Source organism: Populus trichocarpa, chromosome 11, assembly GCF_000002775.5.
Source record: "Populus trichocarpa isolate Nisqually-1 chromosome 11, P.trichocarpa_v4.1, whole genome shotgun sequence".
Lineage (NCBI taxonomy): Eukaryota > Viridiplantae > Streptophyta > Magnoliopsida > Malpighiales > Salicaceae > Populus > Populus trichocarpa.
Genome location: NC_037295.2, coordinates 5,240,075 through 5,262,104, shown reverse-complemented (window position 1 = coordinate 5,262,104; position 22,030 = coordinate 5,240,075). Strand labels below are relative to the sequence as shown.

Below are 22,030 nucleotides of genomic sequence, written 5' to 3'. Positions count from 1 at the left end.
AATAATCCAATGTGCAACCCACAATCATATGTTAAAGTGTGTGTGTGAAAATGAAGGTTTAAGAATATTTGTTAAATGAGTATATGAGCAGAATCAAGTGATAACAATGTGAGAGTTTGTAAACCTGAATATTTCAAGAAGTATTATGATAGGCCTTGATAAGACTATTTACTAAGATGCGTCTCAAGAGTCAATAAAATTCCTCCTTACTCTGCCATCCTAATAACAGTTTTGTCAAATGGTTTTAATAATAGCAAAAACAGTTAGTAAGTTAGTTTTTTTTTTTTAATGTCAACTACTACCCTCTCCCCCCAACCAGAACGAGACATTGTCCTCAATGTCATAAGATAGAAAGATAGAGTATAGAAGACATCACCTGAAACAACGAACACTGACAAACCTGAAACACACTTAAACAAATATAAAAAATAACAAAACAAAATAATATGCTAATAATAAAACCAAAAGACACGAGGATTCACAAACGAAGGCTCAAATCCAATCTAAGCTTTTTACGGCTTTCCTTAGTTGATCAATTTATGCGACTCATGGAAGGATCAATTACAGGGGTGAAAGATTGTAGTTGGTTGATCAATTGTTCAGCAGTAGCAGCAGAGATTATGATTTGTCGTGCCGAAGATGTTAGAAATTCCTGTTCCACAGCTTGATCAAGAAAAGACAACAAATTATCATAAAAACCATTAACATTTAATAGACCTATAGGTTTATGGTGAATGTGAAGTTGGGCCCAAGAGGAAATATGAAAGATCTTTTTCAATGTGCCTAGACCACCTGGTAAGGCAATGAAGGCGTCAGCATGGTTAAACATTGCATTCATTCGATCAAACATTGTCGAGACCTGTAGTTCCTCTCCAATTGTTTTTCCAATGATATCCCCTTTTGCTAAAGCCTTGGGGACGACCCCCAAAACTTGACTTCCTCCTAAAAATGCAGCTATTGACACCCCCCATTAACCCAAGGCTGCCTCCTCCATATACTAAATGAATCTTTCTCTCAGCTAATACCTGACCAAGATGATTTGCTGATTCTAAAAACTCTTTTTCTTTCCCAGGACTGGATCCACCGAAAACACAAATATTTCTGATGTGATGACTTGAGGAACCTGCCATTTCTACACACTTTTATATTTGTTAAATGTATGGGTTGAGTAGAAATGAGGGGAAGGAAGAGAAGATTTTATAGATGAGAAATTGAAGATGCAATCATACCACCTATATGTAGGCCAGCTGGAGTCTCACTCTCTCTCTGTCTCTCTCTCTCTCTTTATTTATTTATTTATTTTGAAAAAGCATGTGTATGTACAGGTAGTTGTGATTGTGGCTCACATCTTCCCTTGGTTTTACGTCCAAGAACGGCTTAAACGCCCTCTATGGGTCGGGGATAGGCTTCCCATCCAGTTTTCTTAAAAACTGGCAAACATGGTCTTTTATAGTCAGATTCTCAAGACTAAGTCGATCATGTTCCTTATGGAATTGTGGCCATAAATCATGAATAACACGATGCACATCTCCACTAGGATACGTCTCAAGGGTTAATAGAAGATTATCTAAAGACCCCTTACTCAGGCCATCCTTAATGAATTGTATTTTATCTTCACGATTTATAGATACCATTCCTAAAGAACGACATGTTGCATTACAAATCCATCTGGCACATCTGTGACAGACTTTCAGTCGTTTTGCACGATGTTTCTTTGCAAAAGTGCTTTTACCTGTTCCAGGCATGTATGAGATGAAAGAATTGGAGGACTCACCTAATAATCGGACCTTTGCTTTAATCAACCAACGGATATCTTCAGGAATTCCATGATTCATTAACAACCTCAATCTTGCACACCTAGCACGACAAATTTTTGTAATCGCATTCTGAGGCAGAGCGGGAAAGTACTTTTTCAATTTTTCAAGAGTGGTGTCCATTTTCAAATGAGAATTGGAGAAGAGATTCAAAGAAGAGAGAAAGAGCAAATAATTGCACAAATATATACATATATCAGTTATTATAGGAAACTGAAAGAACTGACTAAAGTCACGGAGTACCGTTATCCGCCATTTAACCGGGGTGAGAAAGACTAGCAAAACAAGAATCACACCAAAAAGGAACACAAGAACAATGTGAGAAAAACAAAATAATCAACCTTTATCTACATGATCATTCAAACCAATGGATTCATTTTCACTAGGAAACTTATCAAAGTAAGCTTTCAAACGATGTCCATTTTCCTTCAAAACATTGTCATTCTTTGGATTCTCAATATCAAGGGCCCCATAAGGATACACATGTTTCACAATAAATGGACCGCTCCATCTTGATCTTAGTTTTTCAGGAAATAAATGGAGTCGAGAATTATAAAGCAAAACTTTTTGACCAGTATCAATTTTTTGACAATTTTCACAAGTTTTGCAGAATGCATGTGTGTCCTTGAACATGGTGGGCCAATAAAATCCATTTTGTAAGATTTTCACAGCAGTCTTTTTTGACGAGAAATGACTCCCACATGCTTCAGAATGACAAAGTTTAATGACATTACTTACCTCATTGTCAGGAATGCATCTTCGAAATATTTGATCAGGACAATATTCGAATAAGTAAGGGTCATCCCAATAAAATTTCTTCACTTCATTCAAAAACTTACCTTTGTCTTCGGTACTCTAGTGAGTTGGCAAATCTCCTGTAGCAAGAAAATTGATATTTTTAGCAAACCAAGGCATTGAACTAAGAGAAAGTAAGGATTCATCAGGAAAGTAATCGTCGATTGGTGTGATGTCGGATGTCGAATCTGTTGTCACTCTTGACAAAAGATCCGTATCAACATTTTCGGTGTCTTTTTCATCCGTGATTTCTTCCTGAGAATAAATCATTTGCAAATCTTCAGATTCATCCAACTTAATTTTACTCAAAGTAGATTGAAGTTGATCATAAACTAATTCTTCAATAGAATCTACTTCTTGTAAATCATTATCATCTCCAGGTTGCTTGCAAATGTTGAAAATATTCATCTCCAATGTCATGTTCCCAAATGATAGCTTCATTAGTCCATTCCTACAATTAATCAATGCATTAGAAGTTACAAGAAACGGACGTCCTAAAATAACAGGAAATGAATTACATGCTTCAACAGGTTGTGTGTCCAAGACAATAAAATCCACAGGATAAATGAATTTAACGACTTGTACTAACACATCCTCAACTATTCCTCTAGGCACTTTTACAGATCTGTCGGCAAGTAAAAGAGTTACAGAAGTTGGTTTTAACTCACCTAGATTGAGACTTTGAAAAACTGAATATGGAAGTAAATTCACACTAGCTCCAAGATCAAGTAAAGCTCTTTCAATTATATGTTCTCCAATAAAGCAAGAAATTGTAGGACAACCAGGGTCTTTATATTTCAAAGCATTATTGTTCTGAAGAATAGCACCTACTTGTTCGGCTAAAAAGGCTTTCTTTTTCACATTCAGTTTTCTCTTCACAGTGCACAGATCTTTCAAAAATTTAGCATAAGAAGGAACTTGTTTAATAGCATCCAATAAAGGTATATTGATCCTTACCTGTTTGAAAGTTTCAAAGATTTCAGAGTTGTGATTGACTTTCCTTTGTTTGGTCATGGCATGAGGAAATGGAAGTGCTGGCGAAGAATCAGTCTGTTCTTTACAATGTTCAGATTCAACCTCTTCCTTACCCTCAGAGATTGACTCATCATCTTTCTAACAAGGTTCAAGAATGGGGTTTTCAATAACCTTACCATTGCGAAGAGTGATGACTGATTTGGCTTGATCCATGTGTTGGCTTCCAGAACTACTTGCATTCACATTGTATTGCCCTTTTGGATTTTGCTGTGGTTGAGATGGAAACTTACCTTTCTCTTGAAAACTAAGAGCAGATGTCAATTTTGCAAGAGTATCTTTAAAATCTGTCAAGCTTTGAGCAAGTTGAGTGTTGATTGTCTCTTGCTTTTCCATGAATGCATGCAATGTTTCCTCAAGATTTATTTTAGGAGGTGGAGCATAAGGAGGTGCATATCCATGAGAATTTTGGAAATTATGGTGTGCTTGAAACGGTGGCTGTGAAGTTTGTGCATTATTATTAACACTCTTCCAATTGAAATTTGAGTGATTTCTCCAACCAGGGTTGGATGTTTGTGAGTATGGGTTATGATTGGGCCTTTGGAAACTGTTTAAAGCATGGGTTTGTTCATGGAGACATTCCTTAAAAGAAGGCAAAGTTGGATAGTCATTGGTTGAATGTTCATTGGTTTCACAGATTTGACACTCAATGTCTTGAACAGATTTTAGCTGACCACTCTTTTTTAATTCTAGTGCCTCGACTTTTCTAGCTAAAGATGCAAACTTGGCTTGGAGGTCATGATCTTCCCTAAGGTTGTACATACCTCCACTAGATGTATGAGGTTGGGTTTTACTTGGTGCCTCATAAGTTCCTGTAGTGTCCTAATTTTGTGCATTTTCAGCTATCAAGTCTAGGTATTTCATGGCTTCATTATGGTCTTTATCCTCAAAAGTTTCATTGCACATCAATTCAACCATTTGCCTATCTCTAGGAGTTAACCCTTCATAAAAATGTGAAACCAATCTCCATGTTTCAAAACCATGATGAGGGAAAGTATTAAGCAAGTCTCGATACCTATCCCAACATTGGTAAAATGTTTCTCCTGGTTTTTGAGTGAAAGTGATGATCTGTCTTTTGAAAGAGTTTGTTCTATGGGACAGAAAAAACTTCTTTAAAAATTGTTGTTGCATTTCATCCCAAGCACGAATAGATCCTGGTCTCAAATTTTGTAGCCATGTTTTAGCTTTATCTTTTAATGAAAAAGGAAAAAGCTTTAACCTAATGGTGTTCATGCTACAATTTGAGTCATTATAGGTGTTGCAGACCTCCTCAAATTCCCTTAAATGCAAGTATGGATTTTCTAAATCTAAACCATGAAAAGAAGGTAAAAGTTGAATAATGCCTGGCTTAAAATTAAAATGAGATGCATCAGGAGGAAAAACTATGCATGAGGGTGCACTTGTTCTTGTGGGATTCATGTGGTCTCTAAGTGTTCTAACCCGAATATTCTCATTATGAAGCGATTGGTTATCTTCTTCGACCATATTTTCTGAAAATGATGACGATACCCTACAAAGTCTACCACTTAATGTACGTGACCAAACTCTCATGCACGTGTAAAAAGAGAATAAAAAGAAGAAGAAAGCAAAAGAAAAATAAACAAAACAAAATAAACGAAGTTAAATACAATGAAAAGTGAAAAGAGAAAATAAAATAAACACTATAATTTCTACAAGAATTTACCTCCCCAGCAACGGCGCCAAAAACTTGACACGACCAAAAGATTGATGTCTTCTCCCAAGTGCAGGAGTGTCGAAGTAATAAATAACCCGACAAGACCGGGGTCGAACCACATGGAGGTTAATTGTATAAATTATAAACAACAATAATACAACAACAATAGTAACAATAATAACAATAACAATAATAATAATAATAATAATAATAGTGATAGTAATAGTAGTAATAATAATAATGATACCAATAATACTATTAATAATGATAATAATAAAGATGAAGAAGAAGAAGAAGTTGATGAGAACTTTGAGATGGAAGATTAACGTAAGGATTAAACAATGATAACAACAAATGTCAAGGTTAGAGGATCCACTAATGATATTTCAAACAAGTATAGTATAAACTCTTATTATTCAATTGGAAACCACACACAAAGGAGGTTCCAATCAGATTATAAATTGTTAACATGATTACATTAGTTATCTTATTCGAATAATGCTAATACTTGTAAATGTTGTCAGGCATTCATGATTATAACTTATCTTAACAACAAATCAAGTTCCTTTCATAGCTCAGGTGTCGGTTATACCATACAGTATGGGCTATGAAAGTGCCAAGTACTTGTTGTACCAAGTGTTATACAACATAAATTTAGATTAACCATTTAACAAGCAAAGTATTAAAAGTGAACAAGATAACAAATATAAAGCATGTTAGTATCCAACATTAAGGTCCATGTTAAGTTTATATTATACTTATTCTTACACCATTAGTGTACCCTTTTCACCTTGACATAATTAACTTAGCTACACATAATAAAAGAAAGAAACATAAATAAACAAGGAAAGGAAATGAAAAGCATAAGCAAGAAATTAATATAAGCAAAACTTAAGCATTACAAAATATAAAGAGAGAGCAAGAGCATGATCTTGATCTGAACACCAAGATGCCTAAATACATGGTAAATGCCTCCTTTTATAGGCCAAAATTCGAAACTATTGATTTGTTGACTAATTGATGAATGGATGGCCACATCTTGACTTGGTGACAATTCTTATCTTCTTGTCTGCCAAAAACATCATTGATAACGTCATAATTTGAACATACTTAAATCATGAAAGTTCTAGGAAATTGTCTCATGTTTCCAGGGTAAACATTTGAGATCATTTGGACTTCTAGAACTCGAGATATGGGCTGAACACTGAATAGTGTCTGGGCTGCAGGACAGATTCAGACTTCTTCGTTGTTGCTACATTTTGGACTTGAAAACGGCCTTGTCTCTTGGACTCCACATGAAAGTTGTAGGCCTATGTCTTAGCTTTCCATCCATATAAAGAAGACCTAAATCCAAGATCTAGAGCTCCAGATATGACCCGATTACTGAACAGTGTTCCAGTTTGGACTGCATCAATCATCTCTTTTCTAAGTTTGGCCATCTCTTTGTCCTTTCAATTTCAGTACTTCAACTCATCAATCAATTCTTTCATTTATGTGATAGGCCTGCATTTAAGATGAACATTTACCATAAATTAAAGGTATCTTATATTATTATATATGTTATTATAAAACATGGTTTAGTTAAGGAGTTATTGATACTTCAAGTGCAAAATGATGATATAAAACCTTGATAAAAATGCACTTTTAAGTACTAATCACTAGGATTTGAAACCTATAAATAGATTTGTAATCTTAAGCATTATACACAAACATAGAGAAGAGCTATAAATGTAATCTTTTGAGAAAACTTTAAATAAAATATCATTTCTCTCATTCTTTTTCTTGTTTTTTAGCTTTGTTTTTATAAACTAGCTATTACACCTTATTCTTTTTTTCCAACAGTTTGCTAAGTTTTTCAAAGATATTGAAGAAGAATTGATGTTCAAAGGAAAGAAAATCAGCTGAATCATGGAGTCCAAGGCAAGGTTGTCAAAAATGCTTTTTTGACACGACACAGAACATACAATATAAACTCGGATCGTAAACTCAAATCGTAAAATCATAAAGTCAAAAGAAAAATATTTTAATTAATTATATATTAATAATTTCAGTCAAGTAGTAAATAATAACTTAGTGTGGGGTTTAGCGATTGTTTAATAATACGATAAACTTGTTTTTTAAAATGTTTTTAACTTTGAAATGTATTAAAATAATATATTTTTTTATTTTTTAAAATTTATTTTTAATATTAATACATTAAAACAATTAAAAAAATTAATTAAAACTTAAAAAATAATTAAGGATTAGTTTCTATAACTTTACTCACAAAGTCAATCCACATTGTTTTTCTCATGTCTTTCCTTCTTAATTGATGTTTTTTATTCATAAAGCAATGGGCAGAAATGAATCCCAATCTCACAACACGACAACAAAGAAAACATAAATGATAAAACTTTTTCTTTCACAATTCACAGCCAACATCACCACCTCAGCCACAGTCAACAACCATTGGTCCACTATCTTATCTTTCACAGCCAACATCACCACCTCTGAATTTATCAACCAAGTGGAACAACTTTAAATATTTAGCAGCAATTAGCAAACAAGCCCAGCGTTTTTTCTCTGCAGTATTGCCCAATGCCCACCGTTGCCACAAGAGATACTTCAGCTACTAACCGTTTGATCAAGAAATTTGTAGCATCATCACCGAAATCAACTGCCCTTGATGCACTCTCTCATCTTCTCTCCCCCGACTCCACTCACCACCCTTTGCTGTATCTTCTCACTCTCCCTGTAAGTAATAACTCAAGACCCATTAGATCTGTTTGGTAGGGACTTGATGTTGAGGGTTTTGAACAACCTCGATGCACGCAGCGTGGCACGATGCGTCGTCATCTCTTGTAGCTGGAACTGTGTTGCTTCCAGTAATCTTCGCTGGACCTCCAAGCCTAGGTGTTTTTCTTCTGTTTGAGATGAACACAGAGATCAACAGAGAGTTGGAGATCCTAGAGTTTGTCAGTTAACAAATACACATAGAGTTGAAGAGTTTGTCAGACTCGTAAACTCGGTTTGAGTTACCCGAGTTTGACTGAGTTTGTTGGGTTTTAAGTTTCTAACCCAATTGTATACTGTATATACAAGTTAACTCGTAAAATCAGATAATTTTGGCGCGCTTCCCCGTTTCATCGCTAATTCCGTTGGAAATAAGAAAACCAAACACTGACGGTCTTTCAGACGGGGAAGCGCGCCAAAATTTTTTTTTCCGCGAGAACTTTACCGACGGACTTATTCCGTCTGTATTTTCAACGGTAATCACTGACGGACTAGCCGTCGGTGATTGTGGCATAGGCAGTAAATATTTCAGAACTCTCTGTAACCTACTTCCATAGTAACAAATTAGAATTTAGAACATAAAATTATAAAACAAAAAATTATATTATTTTCGATGTTACCTAGTTGCCGCGTGATTCTCTCATACCCTCCTCACAACATCATTGTCCACGCTATCCCACTCAAATTTATGTTGTGTATAAATAATTCATTTAAAATAAAAATAGTACAAGATATAAAATTATAAAAATAATTTATTAAAAATAAGCTGGAAATTAAAAGTTAACACCTACCTAAAATCGTCAAAACCATGCATCGATATTAGGTCTCCACTCAGGATGTCTGGAAACCTGACTCCATTGAAACAATGAAATCTCCATCGATGATTTAAACGCCGATATTATTGTCTGGGTAGCCTCAATGTTTGTGAACCTGAAATTAAATAAAATTAATAAAATATTAATTAGTTGTTCATAAATTATGTTATAAGTATAAAAAAAAACTAAAACCTAAACAAACTGACATTGAAATGTCAACCTTTCATTGTGCTTGGTACATGCGGGTGAATTGACCCCGCTGTGAAGGCACACCACCTCTGCGCTGTGAAACCGCGCTAGAAGAGGCAGCATCACAAGTTGGCGCAGATGCCTCTTCGTGATCAGCACCTAAGGATAAGTCATCCTCGCTGCTAGAAGAACTAGATGCAACCGTCTGCTGACGACATGCTGTTAATTTCATTCTACGCATCTACACAAATTTATACGAATAATTACATAAGTAACTTCGATTATTTAAAAAACAAATTGGCAGCACCTCCCCTATATTGGAGACTACTCACAGTTTTCAAACCTGTAAATCTTTACAATAACCACAAACCAATTAACTCCATTGAAAAATCTTATAAACAACCTAACATCTCTAGAAATTTAACATCTATATATTTTTAACTAACATCTATAGAAGTGCATAAATGACAATTAAAATTAATGAAAATAATAAAAAACATAACAATCAATAATAGAATAAAATTGAGATAAAACAATGAAATTTAATTCTTCATTTTTAATTAACATTTCCATGGAAAATTCAACAATAACAATTAAAAGAAACTAAATTTTCAAATAATTATTAAAATACAAAGAATAAAATAATTAAATTTTCATTCTACACATCTACACAAATTTATATGAATAATTAAATTCAATTATTTAAAAACAATTCATCAGCACCTCCCATATATTAGAGACTACCCACAGTTTTCATACCTACAAATATTGATAATATCCACAAGCCAATTTTCATTCTACACATCTACACAAATTTATACAAATAATTAAATAATTAAATTCAATTATTTAAAAAACATTCACCAGCACCTCTCTTATATTAGAGACTACCCACAGTTTTCATACCTACAAATATTGATAATTACACAAATATTGCAAAATCAACTCTATACAACCTAACATCTATAGAAATTCAACATCGGTCATATTTTCAACTAACATCTATACAAATTCATAAATAACAATTAAAATTAATTGAAATAATAAAAAACATAACAAGCAATAATATAATAAAATTAAGATAAACTAATTAAATTTAATTATATATTTCAATTAACATTTTAAAGGTAAATTCAACAATAACAATTCAAATTTAACAAAATTTTCAATTATTATGGCAATACAAACAATAAAATAAATTGAACAAATAAAAAGAAAAAACTAAAGACTTTAGGAATGAAAAATGTTTACCTTAATAGTATGTTGATTTCAAGATTTTATCTACAAACAATACACAAAAAAAGAACACCACAAAAATAATCATAATTAAAAAAAAAGTAAAAAAAATACAAAGATAAAGAAAAGAGAATCATACCTTTTAATATGTTGAAAACTACAATCAAAACAATAAAAATACAATGAGAAACGCAAAGGATTTACAGGAGGAGAAGAGAAGAAATGAGAGGAGCCGAGAAAAAATGAACCGCAGAGGGGGGTGGTCGGTTTTATACTGCAATTTTACCGACAAAACATAGAATAATATTTTTTTGGGCGGTGGCATTAAATTCCGTCGGTATTTTTTTGAATTTCGAACTAAAATTTTGAAAATCCCTCCAGATTTTTTGAAGTCTGTCAGCAAATCCATCGGTAAAAAGATGTCAGAGCATGGGCGCATTGGATTTGCCACGTCAATTGGTGATTCCATCGGTAACTGTGCGACCGACCAGGCAGTTTGACAGTCGCACGTAATGGAATGTGCACCATCCATTGGTGATTTCATCGGGAAACGCGCCGGTGATTATGGCAGGGGCTGTAATTGTTTTACAACTCTTGGTAAAATATCGATGGGACCTATTTCGTCGTTATAGCCATCGGTGATTGTGGTAAAATGCTGTAGTGTTTTTGCAAATCTAGGTAAAATACCGATGGGACACAATCCGTCGGTCTATCCGTTGGTGTTCGTGTCAAGCTTTCGCATGTTTTGTTTGTATTGTCTGTCTATCCTACTGAACAAACGATTAAATTGCAAACTTACAACACGCACAACACAATAACAAGAGCAATCAATTATAAAATAAATATTTCATGTTCCAAAATATCATCCATAATATTACATTATATACAAAAAAGGCTTTACAACATATTTAGTCAGAATTTTCATCTTCGTCCTCAATTGAATTGTTATCAGCTTCATTGCACTCTTCAATGTGGTTATCATCTTCTTCATCAACATTCTCTAGTCCACTAGAGCTCAAAACAACGTTCAACTCCTCTGCGTCAACATCAACAAGATTATCATCAAGAACATAAAAAATCAAATTTTATTCTAAGTCAATCGAAGGAGCAACTCGGTATGGTTCAACCAACTCACTAGCTTGAAATACTTCATCTATCACACTTGTGTCTTTGTTCTCATCCTGAACAACCTCGACATGACCCCTGGGTTTGGTTTTTAAAACGAATAACCAATCAACTCTTGATCGATCCTTTCTAAAGAAAAGGGTGTATGTGTAATAAACTTGTTGGCATTGCTTTGCGAAAAAAAAAGGCATCGTTTACGTTGCAGAGTCTAGCTTTTGAGTTAATTTCAACGAGACTATAGTGAGGATGTACTTTGATTTCTTTGTCAGTTGTGTCATACCAATAACATTTGAATAAAAACACTCTATTCTGCTCGCTATGATATTGCAGTTCGATGACCTCTTCTAATCTACCATAATAGTCAACTTCAAACTCACTAGAAGTTGATCCCTTAATACAAACAGCGTTGTTGCATGTCTTTCTTCCATGCTCGTATTCTTGAGTATGAAAGACATATCCATTGACAAAATACTCGTTATAACACTTGACTTTTCTTTCAGGGCTCAGGCTTAGTAAAGACAGTGAAATAGCAACACTATCTCCCATTTGATAAACCTTGTATATCAAATACAACAATAATCAATAAACAAATATTCTGTAATATTGATGTACAATTACCTTACAAGAGATAATGAGTTTGTGATAGGACTTAAATGTGTTCTAAACAACGTGACAAATTGTTCATCTTGTAATTGAAAGATTTGGGATTCGATCAGCTGTAAGTTATTGGACAGTAAATATCATCGATGTTGTTTGCAAGGTTGTTCTAAATTATCTTAGTTTATGATATCATAATATATAAATAGTATATTTTTGACAAAGTTTAAGTAGAACATCTACTTACTTAATAAAAGGTCTCAGCTCATCATAGTTAAATAGGGCATAATTGTGTGCTTGTCTGAACTCTATTTCAGACAAATATCTTCCTCTTATGACATTTTTAAGTGTGGGTCGTCCAGGATTGAAGAATATTGACAAGTTCCCACTTGAAGGCACTTCACCACCATCATCATGCCATGAAACATGGTTGATCCTCGTTCTCAAATGAGATTCGAAATAGTATGAGATAAATGTTGAGATCTCCTCAACAATATAGGCTTCACATATTGACACCTCAACATGCGCCTTGTTCTTAACCTTTTTTTAAAGATTGAACAAGTACCTACATATATAGAACTAAACAAAAATTATCAATTAAAAAAATAAAAAAACATTTAATTATGAATTATGTTGCAACTGTAATATCTAACCTCTCGAATGGATACATCCATCTCTACTGCACCGGTCCTCCAACTTTTACCTCAAACAGTAAATCTACGGGTATATGCTCCATTGAGTAGAAAAATAATGGAGGGAATATCATCTCAAGTTTGCATATTGTTTCGACGATATTCGTTTCAAGCCTTTCAATGTGATCAACATTCAACTTGCTGGAGCATATATCTCTGAAGAAATGACTAATCTCCGTGAGTGCATCCCATATCCCCTTTGGCAACAAATCATGAAAAGCTAATAGGATGAGTATTTGCATATACACATGGCAGTCATGACTCTTCATTCCATATAATATGCATTCCTCCGTATTAACCAGCCTTGATATGTTCGAAGCATGTCCATCGGGAAAACATAGACTAGTAGTTGTGCGTTTTTCTCTAACACGAAACTTGCTCTTGGTTTTGCAACCCATGACCCATCATAAACCAACTCCATATTTTTACGGTTACAGAACAACGCTAATTCCAATCTAGCCTTGATGTTGTCCTTTGTCTTCCCCTTCACATCCATGACAATGTTGAAAATGTTCTCAAACATGTTCTTTTCAATGTGCATGACGTCAAGGTTATGGCGGAGAAGATTGGTCTTCCAATAAGGAAGCTCCCAAAAGATACTTCGCTTTACCCAATTATGGGTCAAACCAAAACCAGGAAACTTCTACTTACCTGATTGGAGACCAAACACAATGTAACCGTACTCTGATACAACATCATGCAATTCTTCACCAGAAAGACGTGGGGGTGCAACATCCTTTTCAACTCAACAAATAAAGAAGTTCTTTCTGTACCTGTGATTCGGTGGCAAGAAACGACGGTGACAGTAAAACAAAAGCTTTAACCCCGTTTGTTAGCGTTAAATGCCTTGTTGTTTTCCAAACAGTATGACCATCCTAATTTTCCATACGTGCTCTAACCAGAAACCATTCCATAAGCTGGGAAATCATTGATAGTCCACATCAAAGCCGCTCTCATAACAAAATTTTGTTTCCTCGAGATATCATAAGTCAAAACTCCAGAGGACCACAACTACGTCAACTCATCAATCAACGGTCGAAGACAAACATCTATATTCCACTCCGGACTGCTCGGACCTGGTATGACCATAGATAAAAACATGAATTCTGGCCTTATACACATCCTCGATGGCAAGTTATAAACGGTCAGTATGATCGGCCAATAAGAATAAGGAGCAGCAAATGACCCGAATGGGTTGAATCCGTCTATACACAACCCAAGACGCACGTTCCTTGATTCAGCTGAAAAGTGAGGATGCACACTATTAAAGTGTTTCCATGCTTCACCGTCAGAAGGATGCTCATAACTCCATCAACCGCATGATGTGATTGGTGCCATGTCATGTGCTCAGCAGTCCTTGGTGACATGAATAACCTCTGCAGTCTAGGTGTGATTGGGAAGTATCTAAGTTTTTTATATGCCACGAGAGTCGTTCCCCTGCCACTTCTGGGTTTGTAACGGGAATGCTCACATGTCATGCACTCGATTAGCTCAACATTTTCAAGGTAGTATAACATGCAGAAGTTAGGGCACATGTCAATTTTCTGGTATCCTAAACCGAGGGGTTTCATCATGGACTTTGTAGCATAGAAGTTCTCTTTCAGCCTATTCCCTTCAGGTAAAATGCTTCTCGCCTTTTCGATAATCTTGTCATAACCGGCCTTACTCAACCCGTGATCTGACTTGATGGTGAACACCTGTGCTACGGCCGATAATTTGTTGTGGTTCGTGCAACCATCCCATAATGGTTCGTCAGAATCTTTCAACAGATCAAAAAAACTTGTTGCATCTGCATTAGGTTATTCTTCTATGATTGGACATTCACTGACATTACCTTCATTCATTCTCATTGCATCCATAACCATATTCTTGTAAGAATTACTGTTGTCATTTACAACTTCATGCACGTTGCTAGCACTAGAAGTTAACCCAACTACCCTTTCTACCATGCTCTCATTAGAAACAAATAGTTCTCCATGTGCATACCAACACAAGTAATCTTCCATGAACCCTCATTAGAAACAACATCTTGATGCAGAAACTTTTTATTTTTACATTTCCTACATGGACATCTAATACCGCCATTAGTAAAATTCCTCGGAATAGATGTTGTGAAATTAATAAAACCCTAAACTCCGTTACAATAATCCATCCTCCGCAATCTTTGGGGTGCGTCCTGATACATCCATGAATGATCATCTATGACTTCTATCGAACCTCTATAAAATTATGACGACAACATGTATTAATTAACTATGTTACGTAAATAAATTTGCAAAAATATTGGTTTGTCTCGACATTATCGAACAAACTAAAAAAACACTTATGTTAAATATTCATTATTAATTATTAATTATCAATTATCAACGTCCATACAAATTTATACATATATAAATTTACAGAAATCACAACTCCGCAATAGAAATGATAAAAATTAAAACGGACCCATTAAACAAGCTATTATTTATTTCATCACAACACATCTAATTCGGTGTAATTCAAACAAAGTTTCAACAATTTACAAACAAATACAGTTTGACAAAATCTAAAACAAACTATAACAATTACAAAATTATACATTTATACTACAAGTTTCTTTGACAAATAACAATCAAACAAGTACTATGTTAACAAAATAGATATACTAAAAAAAACAATAAAAAACAATAAAATTGACATTTAAATGTTAAAACTAAAATTGATAGATTTACTTACAAAAAATGATAAAATCCACAATAAATTGCTCGGAGAACGGATGTTGTGACCACGTTTAAAAGTATAAGAAACTTGAGTGCTTGTGTTGAGAAGAGTGGGAGAAATGGGATGGGTGGTTGGCTGCAATTTGGGAGGGGAGAGTTGGGATGGGAAGAAGGGGAAGAAGAAAGAGAAATAGAGGAAGAAAGAGTCGGCATAGTGGGTATATATTGGCTTTTACCGATGGAATCACCGACGAAACATTCTGTCGGTAAGTCCGCCGGTGAATGTGCCACGTCACTGTACGGAGATCCTAGTTTGAATCCCTCGGTCATTCCATCGGTAAAATCATCTGAAAAAAATCCACATCATCACACCGTTGCAACTTTTCAAAAATCTATATAATTCGTCAGCAATACGGTCGGTATATACCGATGGACATATTCCGTCAGTATATACCGACCGTATTGCAGACAGAAATGGTCTGTTGGTATATACCGACAAAATTAGAGACGAAATTATTTCCGTCAGTAAAAATTACCGACGAAAAAATTTCGTCGGTAATTTCGTTCGTTTTCGTTGATTTTCTGGTAATAACTACTATATCTTTAATAAACAATAAAATAAAATAATCTTATATTTTTTAACAAGATTTAGTCTTGTGGTTTGGTTGATTTCGTCGTTCATTTTTAATCATTGATTAGATTGAATAAACTATAATTGTTTAATATCACACACTTTGTCAAAACACGCAATTGCATCACTAAACTGAAACGACCCTCAAATGTGAGAGAGGTGTGATGAAAACAAGAAATTTGACTCAAGTAGGCAATTATTAATTAGTACGTGTAGTTTACTTTTATCCAAGTCAAGGTGTAGAAATACTTGGGACATTTCGACACCATTCTTGGTAGCTTGGGTTCCATGGACAAATAGTTTGATGTGGTCCAGGTTGACCAGGTCAGATAGAATCTGGTCTTCCCCTTCTACAGATAAATCTTTGCTGAATGTGTGTGTGTGTGTATATCCATGTATTACAAGGATTTTAAGACTTTCAAAATCAAAACTTCGTATAACAGAATGAAAAGTACTAATTTGTTCACCAAAGTAAATTCCCAACTAAGCACTTGCCCTCTTATTCCTGTTAATAAAGTTCTAAAACATTGCTTTCTTTTATCTGTGCTCATCAACTTCCTTCTCATCCTCTCCAATGGAGTTGAAGCTGCGGCCAGCACGAACACGGTTACTAATATTGGTGCTATCATCGATGGTAATTCCCGTACAGGAAAAGAAGAGAAAACAGCAATGGAAATTGCAGTCCAAAACTTCAACAACATCTCAAGCAACCACAAGCTCTCCACTTCAAGCATCCTAAAGGAGACCCTCTTCAAGCAGCTTATGCAGGTAAATAATCTAGCCATCTCTAAATGATTTTGAGTTTCTAGCTTAACATTAACAAGATTTGAAGCAGTAGTGACTGGTCAATTTTTCTTGCAGCTGAAGAGCTGATCAAAGAGAAGAAAGTGGAAGTGATTATTGGCATGGACAAATGGGAGGAAGCAGCCCTGGTTGCTAATATTGGAAACCAGTCTCAAGTTCCAATTCTTTCATTTGCAGCACCAGCCAGAACCCCGATATCAACTTCACTTCGTTGGCCTTTTCTAATTAGAATGGCCAGTGATGGGTCAGAACAGATGAGTTGCATTGCAGCTCTTGTCCATTCATATAATTGGAAAAGGGCAGTAGTGATTTATGAAGATGACGTGTTAGGAAGTGAATCTGGCAATTTTGCTCTTTTAACCGAGGCTCTACAAGAGGTTGGTTCGGAGATCGAATACCGCTTGGTTCTTCCACCGTTTTCATTTTTAACAGATCCAATAGATGTTGTTCAAGATGAGCTTATGAAGCTAAAACATCAAACAGAAGCTCGTGTTTTTATTGTTCTTCAGTCATCTTTGCCTATGCTCACTTGTATTTTCGGAGAAGCTAAGAAAGCGGGGCTTGTAGGAAATGACACAGTCTGGATAGTTGCAAACAGTATTACTAGTTTTCTTGGATTCTGTGGACAATCCTGTTTTTTCTTCTATGGAAGGCACTCTAGGAATCAAAACCCACTATTCTTCCAACAGTTCTTACAAAAGATTCGAAGCACTGTTCCAGAAACTTTTTCGGTCAGAGTATCTAAATGAAGATGATTTTGAGCCAGGAATTCAAGCATTAAGAGCCTCTGACAGCATTGGTATTGTCACACAGGCCATAGAAAAATTAGGTAGCAACATTACTAGTCCAAAAATGTTTCTAAACAGCGTATTAGAAAGCGATTTCACTGGTTTGAGTGGTAGAATACGTTTCAAGGATGGGATGCTGTCAGATGCTCCTACATTAAGGATTGTTAATGTGGTTGGGAAGAAATGTAAGGAACTGGATTTTTGGTTGCCAAATTGCGGTTTCTCGGATACCCTCTACGTGGAACAAGGCAAAGGAAGGTGCAGAAACAGTGATGGTGGTAAAACCTCGGGAGGGTTGTCCGGTCCAGTGATTTGTCCTGGGGATCTCAACGGCCGAGATCCAAAAGGATGGGCAATGCCTAGTGAAGCAAAGCCATGCGAATAATAGTCCCTAAAAGAACCTCGTTCAATAAGTTTGTGACATTTCGAACTGGCGAGGAGCGGCCTGTAGGTTTTTGCGTTGACCTCTTTGACGAAGTCGTGAAGCGATTGAATTACTCTATACCACCCGTATTCTTCGAGTTTGATGGGCAGTATGGTGATATGATTCAAGGTGTCTTCAACAAGGTAACGACTCTTTAACTGTGCTTTTTTATTTCTATTAAAAAATAATATAAATTATATTATGATATATTATCTAAAAAGTTTAAAATTTTTAATTAAATTAATTTTTAATATAATATTAGAGTTTTAATGATGAAACAGTAATGAGTTTTAAATCTTGTTATTTTTATTTATTTGATAAAAATTAAATATAAGATATTATGGATATATATAAGTTTCAAATTCAAAATTTTTTTACTGAAAAGATATATTATTTAAAAAAATTCAAAATTTTAAATTGAATTAATTATTTTATAATATCAAATACACAATCTTCTTCGTGCAAGAAACCCCAATTGTTCGATAACCAAAACGTCCAAACGTGATCTTCTCTAATTTTCAGTATGAACGCATGCATATCAATACAGCCTTGTAAAATAACTAGTCAATGCCACGCTATTGCCAGTAGACGCTATTAATTAAAGATAAAAAAAAAAAACTTTATTCATAAGATTTAATTATGGTTTCTATCACACACATTTAAGTAATACGAGCCCATTCTGATCAGAAATCCATATGTTATTCTAATATTTTAATTGGAATTGTTTCTGATTTATTATTATATATTATAGATAGAATATAAGTATCATCTATCAATTGTAATTTGCCGACTATAAATTCTTATCCGAATAAAAGAGATGACACAGTCAAAATTGGCTGCAACTCAAAACCAAGAATAAATTTATATAGAATTAGTTTATTTGCAGGAAAGTTTTTTTTTTTAAGTAAATTTAAGAGAAAATAAATTTTTGAAAAGTAAATTATTTTTTGATATTTGGTAGTGTTATGAAAAATAAACTGGAAAGTGTTTCCAGTATTTGGTTATGTTATGGAAAATTAAATGAAAAATAATTTATTAATGAATTAATTTTTTTTCAAGTTTATATAATATATATAAAATATTTAATATAATATTTAATCACTTACAATAAAAAAATAAAATCTAAAAAGTATAATGATGAATTTTTTTATTATATCCTATATTCATCATATATAGCTTATTTTATAAAATATAACTATATATGTCATATAATATTATAGAGATATAACCTTATGAAATTTTTCATAAATAAAACCTATTAATATTTTTTTTTTCAATTTTAAAAGCTTAAAATATGTTTTTTTCATATGAATAAAATTTTCACTATTCTATTTGTTATTACCAAAGCACTAGGAAATAAAAAAAATGAAAAAACAAGGAAAATGAAATGCCAATAAGAAAAAGGCTAAAGAAAAATAGAAAAAATAAAAGAAACAAAGCAGTCGTTATAATAATAATAAAAAGGAACGAAAACTGAATCTCCCACACACAACAGGGGGCAAAATAGAGTTTTTCTATTCATAAAAAAAAAAAAATAATAAAGCATGTGTTTTGGCAAGTGTAGATGAGGTGCATGTGGTCTTGTCATTGGTCACAAGAGAAGGAGACAACACACGTGTTTTTTTGGTAAGTAAAGGAAATTGTTTTTCTTATAATAAAAAAAGAAAAGTGTTTTCCTGCCACAAAACATGCCTGTTTTTATTGATTAGAATTAACTTTTCTTTGATTAGATTTTTGGATGGTTATCAAATATAGAAAACTAAAAAAAATAGTTTCTAGAAAAATGAATTTTCGAAAACAAACAAGGCATATTTTGATAAGAAATTGAAATTTGACGAGTCCATTGAGGCCCACTGAGGAGTTGTATGATTTTGCCATTATTTTGCTCCTGTCTCGTTCTATCAGCTGTTTTTTCAACATTATTTTTGTGCTGAGTGCCATTGTTTGACTTTTGTGCCACTTGTTAATCGGAAGACTTATGATGCTGCCATTGGAGATATAACCATATTAGCTGAAAGAGCAGAATACGTAGAGTTCACTCAACCTTATGCAGAGTCAGGATTGTCCATGATAGTTCCACTTGAGACTGAAGATACAGCATGGATTTTCTTGAAGCCTTTTAACTTAGAGATGTGGATGGTGAGCGGTGCTATATTGATCTACACAATGCTTATAATTTGGTTCCTGGAGAACCAAACGAATCCAGAATTTAGAGGCCCTTGGAAGTATCAGTTCGGGACCGCGTTTTGGTTCATATTTTCATCTCTATTCTTTGCTCAGAGTAAGTATTCAGTTTCACAAGTTATATATGGCATATGTATCCAAGACTCTTTGATGGCGCATTCTCTGTTAGTAACCTTAATCTGAAGCTCATTGTTACATTTTGCAGGGGAGAGACTTTATAGCAACTTCACTCCAGTTGTGGTGGTAGCGTGGCTTTGTGTTGTCTTTATCTTAACCTCAAGCTACACTGCCAGTTTGACTTCAATGCTCACCGTGCAACGAATGAAACCGAATTTTTCAGAGTTTGAGAAACTAAAGAAGGACAAGTTCAATGTTGGTTGTGATAATGATTCTTTCGTCCAGAAGTACCTCGAGGATGTTCTTGGATTTGATCACGATAAAATCAAGATCTTTGACCATGAAAATAATTACACAACTGAATTTGAAAGGAACAGCATAGCTGCTGCTTTTCTTGAACTCCCATATGAGAGACTTTTCCTCAATCAACATTGTAAAAGTTACACCAGCACAAAAGCAGCATACAGATTTGGAGGGTTCGGCTTTGTAAGTATTAATATGCACTCATGCAATTCTATTTTCTTTACCTTATGATGTCAGGAACCTTTTTAAAGACTTGAAACACGGTGTAGCCATTTCTTTGAACGTTTGTTTATTACTAAATATTATGATATTTTCCGCACCTTCAGGCATTCCAGAAAGGCTCTCCTTTTGCTGCTGATTTTTCTAGAGAGATTCTATGCCTATCGGAGGATGGGAACATAACACGTTTGGAAGAAAACTGGTTTGCCCCCTCACCTGAGTGTTCAACTTCGGCAACTAATAATAATGTCGAAAGCTTGAGCGTCCGCAGCTTCAAGGGAATCTACATTGTATCTGCTGCGGTATCTACCATCTGTTTTCTACTATTTCTCTTTCGCTTGTTAACGAGTTCACGGCCTCATCAAGAAGCAGATGGAGGCCATCTCACTCCAGGTGGTAAGAGTGGTTCAAGCAGTGGAGATAGAATTACAAAATACTTTTATAACGGAGAAAAAACCAGAGTTCCTAGGAGGGCTTCAACTTTTGCTCAAGCACTAGATAAGGATGAATGGGGCTCTACGAAGTGGGAATATGTGAGTAACTCTGACAATTTGGAGAATAATTAGGGTTCCTCGCAAGCTGAGATTGAAATGCCATAAATTCCACGACATAAGGATCAAAAAGATGAAAAGAAAATGAAGAACTTGGCCAGAGATCAAGGTTACTGTGAATATTAATTAGTTCTCCGAACTCCATTTGCAGTGATTTAAGTCGATGTTGACTAAGCACTGAAAATTGTCAATAGGATTAGATGTATACACTAAGCTAAGTCTATAGATTCAGGATATGATTTGGGAGGGTGATTTATCTCCTTTTTTCATAAATATAAACTCAGGAAACTCATGGGTATTATTTATGCTCATTTGCTGGTAAATTTAATAAATCCATGAATTGAAAGCAAAAAATATATTGCAAAACTCTTGAATCTTAAAGTAAAGGGAAGTAAATCTTATAAAAAAACTTGCAAACATGTTTGCGCGATGCTATGGGACTACTTCTAAAATATATTTTAATTTTTAATCGACTTTTATTATGCAATACAAATCTACCAAGATTAAGTTCTATAAAATTAGATTATTTTTTATTAATTAAGTAAACAAAATATTATTTTTTACTAAA

At 34.3% G+C, this 22,030-nt stretch overlaps 1 protein-coding gene across 1 annotated transcript in view; it reads left to right on the top strand.

Moving 5' to 3' along the window:
* Window positions 1-21,816, top strand: part of LOC7455923 (glutamate receptor 2.5) — a 74,791-nt gene extending 52,975 nt beyond the window's left edge. The window contains exon 7 of the mRNA XM_024611671.2: window positions 21,305-21,816. Within this exon, the coding sequence (XP_024467439.2) occupies window positions 21,305-21,477 (173 nt within the window). The 3' untranslated portion in view covers window positions 21,478-21,816. The remainder of the gene's footprint in view (window positions 1-21,304) is intronic.
* The last annotated feature ends 214 nt before the right edge of the window (window positions 21,817-22,030 follow it).